Raw genomic sequence first — 9875 nt, 5'->3', positions numbered from 1 at the left:
ATAGAATAGTTTGGGTTGGAAGGGACCTTAAAGACCATCTAGTTCTAAACTCCTTGCAATGGGCAGGGACATCCCACTAGACCAGGCTGCGCAAGGTCACATCCAACCTGGCCTTGAGCACCTCCAGAGATGAGGCATCCGCAACTTCCCTGGGCAACCTGTCCCAGTGCCTCCCCACTCTCTTAGTGAAGAAATTCTTCCTAATGTCTAGTCTAAATCTGCCCCTCTTCAGTTTATACTCATTGCCCCTATTCTTATCACTACGAGCCTTTGTACACAGTCCCTCCCCAGCCTTCCTGTAGCCCCTTCAGATACTGGCAGGTTGCTATAAGGTCTCCTTGGAGACTTCTTTTCTCGAGGTTGAACAACCCCAACCTGTCTCAGCCTGTCTTCTTATGGGAGGTGCTCCAGCCCTCTGATCATCTTCGTAGCCTTCCTCTGAACCCGTTCCAACAGTCTTGGAACATACATACAAGTCTTGGAAAACATTTCGGAGTATAAGCTTTGTGGTGGCAGATTTTTCACTAAAAGATATTCTTGGATCTCAGAAAAACAATTCAATGTACTTTATATTGCAATTTAAGTTGTGTTTTCACAGACATTCATCATGACCACACAAAAGAGGACTCTTCTGTCCAGTCATCAATAAACAGCGTCCTCACCACAGGAGATAGTATACATTTGGGAAGAATTCAGGAGATGATCATCTTCTGACAGAAAAAAACACTGCACCCTGTTTTATGCTCACCTTTAAAAATAGGTCACAATCAAACTGAAAATGCAGAGCAGAGTGGTACCTCAGGCAGAGTCTGTGGAAACCCTGGAGTACAGGCATCTGTTCCTGCTGTGCTGAGAGGATGAAGTGATAGGGACAGCTAGGTGAGGCAGGTGCAGAGGAGAGCCTGTATAAATTTGCACAGGGAGCTGTCTCCTTCCCAGTGCAATTGCCTACTCAGTCTCTGTTCAGAGCTGGCTGTGTTGATTATAAAAGCACCATACACTTTTCTTTTCTAAGCAAATTTCTCTCCATAAAGTATCTAGCAAATGATCTGAGTATTTCAGCCTTAACAGGTTGGGCAATGACTGTCCTTCAACCAGAGCTTTCATGATTGTGGGAGCTGGCAACTGTCTTTTCTCGGCTAACGTGGAACAAAAGAAACCTCATAAGGTCGGGGCATATTTGCCAGAGAGCTGACTAATGGGGAAATATCAATGTCTTTGTGGTCGATGACAGATTTCAAAGTGAAGTTCTGCAGGATGGATGTTAAAAATATGAATATCTCCATTCGGGCCAGACCTTCTCCTGCACATATGCGTTTTCCTGCAAACAAAAGATAACAAATGAGAGTAGAGTATTATGCTGGTGACTTATTTAAACCATCATTCCACAAAAGCTCAGACATCTTAGAATGGATAGGCGGTGCTGCAACATTTTGAAGAAGCAAACGAATTAAACTAGGGGCTAAATGTCTATAGAATGTTATGAGAGTGCTTAGTGGGCAAAGCACTTTGAAGGCTTTAGTTTTTCATGTTCTGCTGCTGTGTAATGACAAGTTTAGAGAGAGAGGTTGCATGACTGAGTCCCACTTTATACATCTCTTCTTGTAGAGTGCTTTGGAGGAGCTTTTGTTGTTGCTAAAAAGGGAAATAAACTAAAACTTTAGTACAGGGGTGCATTACAGCTGCCCAGAAGTGACTCTAGCTGAGTGCCAGGCATCACTGGTGATGGAGTCACTAAAATCTCCAAAGAGGTTCTAGGAGAGGATAGTCTAGGATCTGAAATAGAAAGAGCTCTTACCTGCAGAAAATGGCATGAAGTGGTCACTCTTTTTAAAGGTACCATTTGCATTTAGGAAATGTCCTGGGTCAAATTTTTCTGGATTTGGAAATTCCTTGCTATCATGTAGGACAGAACTCAGCATAGGAAATATTATTGTGTCCTGAATTGATGAAGAAAGGACAAGAAAGTTAAAATGGAGACATGTTAAAGCAAAGCAGCCTCAAGAAGTTCTCACAACTGAATAGAAGTATAGTCAAAGTTTAACCAGTTTAAAATGAGCTGTTAATGAATGCCATTGGTATGTCAAAGATGATTTTCTAATGAACATCAATGGTGAGTCTGATTAGAGTATTTAATATTGCTTCCAAATAAATTAGAATTTTGCTTACATTTACATGAAAAAAAAAGAAAGCTCTATCTCCCTCTTCTCATAGAGGATGAAAGTTTTCTTTTTCGAATAGAAGAGACTGGACTCAATAATTTCCAGAATCCCTTTCCAAATGGAATTATTCCAATTCTGTATCACATTTCAGTGTTTTTGAATATAAAATAAAATACAATTAATAGAACACATCACTGTTTTCAAGAGATTATGACCTTTCTCAGACACAGTGGAACAGACCTTGGGGATATAATAGTCTCTGAACTTGGTGTCCTTGATCACACTATGTGGGACATTAAGTGGTAAGAAATCAATGAATCTCTGGATTTCATGGATCACAGCATCTGTGTAGGGCATCTGACTCCGATCTGCCATGCAGGGGCTTCGGTTTCGGCCAATCACACAGTCTATCTCCTTTTGAATTTTCTCTGTTAGGAAATAAGCAGATGTTGAATGGAAAAGTCCCTCACCTGTTTGCCTAAACCTCTCCCCAGATTTACAGCAAAACTTGCTTTTAGCACACCAGGAATAAATGAACATACTTAGTACTAATATATCTTTCCTGTGAACAGAACTAAGACTGATACACCTCTCCACACTGCAAATATGTTTCCTTATTCAGAGGACAATTGTCACATGCAGTAGTGACAGGAATTGTCCAATTTGATCCCATGACCTATTAAAAAGTATTCAATTATTTATTTACTTTTCTATTACCTACTATCTGTGGATATTTCATGAGAATCAGAAGTCCATGTCTCAGTGTGATGCTGGTGGTCCCTGTACCCGCAAGGAACAAGTCGAGTGTGGTTCTGCTCAAGGTCTCAACGGTGAATTCTGAGTGACTATTCTCTTTCTCCTGGAGGAAGATTTTGCAGAATGTTTTGAATGACGTAACTAAGCAGCTTGTTTTATAATGAAAGTCCTGTACCCATCATGTATGTTTTTAAACTCATCTAATATCCTTTCAAAAATACGACACTCACTTTCCAGAACACTAGAATTCATAGTACTTTTACTGAATAATATTATGAACCTTTTCCAATATGGAAGGAGCACTGAATTACATCAATCAGATTGGTCTGCAACTTTCCTAACTTTGGCTAGTGCTCTTAATTCTGTCTTGAAGAATCCTTGATAAGAAAATAGAGAGGATAGAGTGAAGCTGATGTGCTAAGAAAAGCAAGTTCCCCTCTGTGTTTGCAAAAGCCCAGTGCCCTGCCACAACTGAAAAGAAGCTGGCATTTAAACAGTGGTTTTCTTATAATCCAACAATTCTCTTGCTTTTGCATTACCTGTTCCATTTTGTTCAGAAAAGCATCAATAAAATCTCGAGGACAAGTGGGATCCAGAGTTTTCTGGTGTTCTGCTATGATTTCCAAAACAAATTGATCAACTTTTTCAATATTTTGTATGAGTTTTTGATGAGGCCCAGGTAAATAATCCATGAGAGTTGGGAAGACATTATATAGCTGTAAAAAATGATGGAAAAGCACATTCTGATTAATGACAGAATCACAGAATTGTTTAGGTTGGGAAAGACCTTTAAGATCAAATCCAACTGTAAACGTAACACTGCCAAGTTGGAGACTAAACCATGTCCCTCAGTGCCACATCCACACATCTTTTAAATCCCTCCAGGGATGGTAACTCCACCACTTCCCTGGGCACTCTGTTCCAATTCTTGACAACTCTTTCACTGGAGTTGTATTTCCTAATATCCAGTGTAAATTTTCCCTGCTGCAACTTAAGGCCATTTCCTCTCTTCCTATTGCTTGTTACTTGGGAGAAGAGACCAACATCTACCTCGCTACCGCCTCCTTTCAGGCAGTTGTAGGAGCGATAAGGTCTCCCCTCAGCCTCTTTGTCGCCAGCCTAAACAGCCCCATTTCCCTCAGCTACTCTTCATAAGTAAGATTCATGCTCCAGACCCTTCATCAGCTTTGTTGCCCTTCTCTGGACAGACTCTGTAGCTCAATGTTTTTCTCATAGTGAGAGGCCCAAAACTGAACATAGGATTTGAGGTGCAGCCTCACCAGGGCTGACTACAGGGGACAATCACTTCCCTACTCCTGCTGGCCACACCATTTCTGATACAAGCCAGGATGCTCTTGGCCACCTTGGCCACCTAGGCACACTGTTGGCTCATGTTCAGCTGGCTGTTGACCAGCAACTCCAGGTCCTTGTTCACCAGGCAGCTTTCAAGCCATTCATTCCCAAGCCTGTAGCTTTGTGGAGGGTTGTTGTGGCCCAAGTGCAGTAGCCAGTGCTTAGTCATGTTAAACCCCTTGCTGTTGGCCTTGGTGCATTGATCCAGCCTGTCCAGACCCTGCTGCAGAGCCTTCCTTAATGTTCCCCAACTCTAAGTATGAAAATGAAGCAATTCAATTGTTTTGGAGCAGTAGCTCTTTTTATTCTGCTGGATATTAATGCCTTTTACTTTATGGCTTCGCTATATTCAAGATAGACTTCTCCTAGACAGTTTTTGTGATTATATCCTTCTTTGGAAATACAACGGCAATTCCATAAGATAAGAAAAGCACAGGAATTGATTATTTACTGCCTTTTTGGCTTTCAAGAAATGTCTCCAAATTTAGGAGAATCCACCCCAATTAAAAATTAATAATATAGAATCATAAAATCATAGAATCACCAGGTTGGAAAGGACCCACTGGATCATCGAGTCCAACCATTCCTAACACTCCCTTAAACTATGCCCCTAAGCATTTCATCCACCCGTTGCAGCACTTCATCCACCCGTTCCAATATATGAATAAATATTAATTAGTAAAATATCATAATAATTAACAAATTTATTAATTAAATGCAACTGTACACACCTGTGGTTGTATCGAGTTCTGGAGCTTGTTGTTTTCCTCTAGCAACTCAATTAAAGTTAGAAATTTCTTGTCCTCATAGTCGAACCTATCTCCAAATACAACGGAGCAGATGATGTTGGAAACAGCATGGATGAGGAAGACGCCAGGGTTGAAAGGTTGCTCTGCAACAAAAAAAAATCCACTGTTATCTTGCTCTCATTATTTCAGTCATCATCCCCTCCTTTGACACCACAGGGAAGTTTTGCATCCACTTGAGACCCAAAGTTTTGTAGGCCTTTGAAAGAATGGTGAAGAGCTTATCCAACTTATTCTTCTGTACTTGAAGTGAACTAATTTCCTGGTTTGAATGGTTTAAGTATCTCTTTTGTCTTGTTCTCAGTAGAACACTGGTCTGAATGTCTCAGTTCCTCTTCAGCTGATACATGCCTGTCTGTCTTTGTAGACTGTTTGTTAGAAATGGCCTAAAGATTCCCACCGAAACCCAATTAAACAGTAAGGTCATTGCCTGAGCCATGTCTTTTAGATTATTGCACTCTGTTTATGAACTCTATTAGCATAACTTCAATCGTATAACCCTCTCCTAGGAGTTCAGATCCCTGTGATCCAAGTCTAGTTTTGATAGCACAGCTGCATAAACTTCTAAGAAGATAATGACTGTGTGAGAAAAAGCAAGATTAGACCCAAGAAAGAAAGGAAAGGTATAATTGCAGGCAGTGATAGGATGCATCTCAAGGATTCCAGAAGAGAAACAACAATATGAAGAGGTGTCAAATTCTAAAGGAAAACCAAAGAGTTAGAACTTGGTAGCACTGAGATTCAGCCAGTTTCAAGGAGCAATGGCACCAACTCTCCTCTGCCTGCCTGATTACTCCCTGGCTGGCAAATCCTTGGCAGGTGTCTCATCAGAGGTAGTGAGTATAATAATGCCAAGCCTAGTAGCTAACTAGTTAGAGCTATTTATTATTTGTTATTAATGAATAAATAACTACTCTCAGTTGCAGATATCTTGCTTGCAAAGTCTTTTAGTAGACAGTAAAAGATGCTAAAACAAAATGACCCAGAGACAGAGGCCTACAGTAGAGCACAGGAAATACAGTATTACTGTGCTAGTTAAGGGACAAGAGCAATGCAGGTAAGAGAGTTTTCTCTGCTTTGTAGTAGGAATGTTCATCTGTGAAGCCAGACTGAATTTTCTAGTGGCTAGTGGGAAACTGTGATGCTTCAGTACCCTTTTTCTCCCCTACAGAATAAGCACATTTTGAAGGCTGGCTGTGTGAAGGAAGTCTGTTGTCCAGACTGGCACTGTGCCTCTCGCAGGGGAGGTGCTTAGGCGTAAAGTTTGTTTATATACTATCAGAAAATGTGTTTATAGATTGAAACCAAGGGCATTACCTTATGCCCTGGCCTCAAAAGAAGATTGTAATCTGTGTTCCTATTGCAGCCCCACACCAATACCGGGAGATATTGTCTAGCGTTCAGATGGACTGGACTCAAACCTAAAGATCTTTATATGAGTTCTCTGGTCACTCACTTCTTCAGGATGCATTTACTTAGGATGCAAGAGACAAAGAAAGGAAGTGTGTGCTTCTTGGTTACCTGGCAGTGCCCAGCCCTGTCTCCATGGCTGAATCACACCAAACCCTTGGCTTTGTGGCTGAGCCACTTCTTGTCTTGTTCCTCAAAGGGAACAGGTTAAGGGATGCTTTCCAACACCAGTCTCCTGCACTTATCCCTCCATACTGTGCCTTTGACTGACCCATTCCCAGCAGTGGTAACTTGGTCTATTGCAGCAATGGAGCAGAAACAGCAGCCACATACCCACTTCTTAGGTCATACATTTAGTGAAGCAGCCCTACATTATCTCATTGCAGATAAATGATGTGTCCCAGCAGGCACAAAGTCCATATCCTACCACGTGTGTTCCTGATCCTCTCCACTAGAAAACGAGCTTCCTCCTGTATTCGCTCCTCGATGCTTTTCTTCCCCATCCCAAAATCCCGCAGGGTGGTGAGTGCAAATCGCCGGAGCTGCTTCCAGGTCTCCCCATTACTAGTCACAATGCCTGGTGTGGGAAGAAAAAAACAGAACTCCATGAGGAAACAGATTTTTTTTCCCCAGCATGGGAGGTGCACAGTAAGTATTCCACATGCAAAGACACCTCTCTGTGGAGTTACACTGCAATTGCTATATGCCTAAAAATGTATCTTTGCTGCAATTCTGGGGGCGGCATATCTGATCCATGACAGCACTTTGAGAAAAACTGAGTTTATTCCTAGAATAAGAAAACCTACATGAGGATATAAATAAGAAGCTAACAGTGGTACTGAATTGGTCTTGGCTACAAGCACGTGGCCTTTGCACTGACATAGCTGCTCAACTGTTCTGCTATGCACCTTCACACAATACCATTAGTACTGTGCTATGGTACTAGGGAGAAGGTCCTGTTCACCCAGATAAATGCCATACCGGGAACTGCTCTGGTGAATAAGCTCAGGGCCTGATGCTGAAAGTGGCCCTTACTAGGACAGCCTCCATAATCTTGTCTTTGTTGCGCTGTGAACGTCTGTATTGCTGGTTCCTTAGCTGTATGCACATTATCAATATTTTCAGAAATGGGAGAACGAACGTAAGATTTTAATGAACAAAATTCTAGCCAGAATTTGAAGCATGCTGAAAATAGGAAGGCACTCAGGGAAGCCAAACTGTGACCTTAAACAGTTCCCTAGGGGGTCCAGTTTCCTCAAGGGTCAAAGTAGTGAGTTGGTTTTTAGTCTTTTGTTGCTAATTTGTATGCATGAAAGTTGTGAATGAAATCCACCATTCCCTCCTTCACTGCCCTGGGTGTACCTGTGCCTTGGAAGAGTTTTCTAAACAGCGGTAGGATGCCTCTTCCACTGAATTCATCTGCCTGATCAATCAGAGCTTCTTTCACAACGTCATAGCCATATAGCACCACAACCTTCTGTGGGCCTAAATGTACTGTGAAAACAGGACCATACTTCTTGCTGAGCTGTAGGAAAGAGGAACACAAAAAACAATGTGTCTGAATATTAATCACATGAAAAGAAGTTTGTAGCAAAGGGGTCTGAGTGGTGATACGCCATTGTTCCAGCATCACTGAGACATGGCAGAGCAGAAGTGCAGAGATCTTTCAACGATGAATTACAGTCAGGGGAATTGTACAAGAAATAGGAGATATGTATGGAAATGGTGAGGTGTCAAGTACAAATTCCAGAAAAGAAAATAGTTCTTCTCAGGGCTAGCAAAACAGTCTGGAATGCCTTTCTACAGGCCACAGTGGATAACAATTTACACTGGCTCAGAAAGCACTTGCAGCAGCAAATGCCTAAAGGGTTTTTGTGCACAAACATACCACAGTTGTCTCTGAAATATCCTGGGCTACAGATCTCTGGAAATTGGGTGAATATATCGTTGGAGAGTTGCTGCATCCTTGCAGTAGTCATATACTCTTTCCTAGGCATCTGCTTTTGACAGCAATTGCAGAAAGTTTCTTGGGCTACTTGATCCGACCTGGTATGCTGCTTCTTATGCTAACGTTTTGACAGCAAACTAGATACAGTCCCAGTTTTTTTTATGGTATGAAACTGAATCACATTGTGCTGTGAAACAAAGCAGAATGTCTGAGGGTGCTCATGATTCCAAACATTGACATGCACTAAGGCAAAAAAGAGCTCATATGGGTATATGTGCTTCTGGTGATACACACGGTGATGTCAGCCATCACCACAATTATGCTCTAAAGAACACAGGGACACCTACCCTTCCCATCTCTCTGCCACTATCCCATCACAATCCCCTAAGGAACAGGCGCTCCAGCTGAATTCCCTCTACCTATCCTCTTCCAGGCCTTGCAACACAGGTTTTGTTTGACAGATGGCTGACATCAGCTGTCAGGGAATAGACAGCACAATTCACCTCCAAATTTTTTTACTTCAACACCTTCACTCACTACTTAAGCTCCAAGGATATCCTAGCTGTCTGCTACGAGCAGAGGCAGCAAAATATACCAGGGTCTTGCCTAAAAAAGGTCGAGGACATGTTGCCAGTATGGTGAGGAGCTAGGCAGTGGGGAAATACAGTGAACATTGCAGTAGCATCAGTGCCTTGATTGCAAATCCATTGCAAATTGCAGTACTGCTGGGGGTCAGCACAGGCTCATCATTAGTATTGTTATTGCAAATATACAGACTTGCGTTATATAGATTATTGCAATATACAGACTTCAGAAGCATGTATTTCTGGGAAACCTTTTGTTTCTGTTTGAGTCTGACATTTGGTCAATGCAAGTAAATCTTGTAAATTAAGCTGTGACAGTCTGGACCAGACTTTGTTTTATATGCAGTGGAGACAGCACAGGAAAGAAGGAGACAGTCTCTTACCTTCTTCAAGCTTTCAGGCAAGTTCCACAGGTCCAGATGGAGTACGTTTCCAATAAGTGGGAGTGAGAAGGGACCAGGAGGCTGCTTCTCTTTTTGTGATATGCTTTTCCGTGCAGCCAAGAGAAGAAGGCATGAGATGCAGATCAGCAAGAAGATAGTGGTTGTTCCCAGGAGCAACATGGTGTGAAGAGAGGAAGACACATCAAGTGTCAGAAGAGCCTGATGTTGGACCTGTAAATCAATGTCTATTTATATGCTGTGAGACCAACCACATGGGTGAAATTAACCAATAGTGCCTTCCTATTCCTGCTGAGATACGAGATTACTTATTAATCTGTTCAAGATAATAATTACAAAACTAGGGATGAACTCCTTGTTTGCATACTGATATTTTATCTCCAGTTCGTGTTCCTTTGGGTAATCATTCACATGGGACTAAAGAAGTATTGTTATAGTAATGTCAAACAAATTTA

At 41.8% G+C, this 9875-nt stretch overlaps 1 protein-coding gene across 1 annotated transcript; it reads right to left on the bottom strand.

Moving 5' to 3' along the window:
• Positions 1-551: 551 nt before the first annotated feature.
• LOC104067897 (cytochrome P450 2H1) lies at positions 552-9635 on the bottom strand. The gene is made up of 9 exons (XM_009570700.2): positions 9403-9635; positions 7850-8012; positions 6915-7064; positions 5003-5163; positions 3458-3634; positions 2880-3021; positions 2403-2590; positions 1799-1940; positions 552-1321 (listed from the first exon to the last, which is right to left on the bottom strand). The coding sequence occupies exons 1-9, from the start codon at positions 9580-9582 to the stop codon at positions 1140-1142; spliced, it is 1485 nt and encodes a 494-aa protein (XP_009568995.1). The 5' UTR covers positions 9583-9635; the 3' UTR covers positions 552-1139.
• Positions 9636-9875: the final 240 nt, after the last annotated feature.

Source organism: Cuculus canorus, chromosome 7, assembly GCF_017976375.1.
Source record: "Cuculus canorus isolate bCucCan1 chromosome 7, bCucCan1.pri, whole genome shotgun sequence".
Classification (NCBI taxonomy): Eukaryota; Metazoa; Chordata; class Aves; order Cuculiformes; family Cuculidae; genus Cuculus; species Cuculus canorus.
Note: the sequence above shows the minus strand (reverse complement) of the source record. Positions and strands in the feature narration are given on the sequence as shown.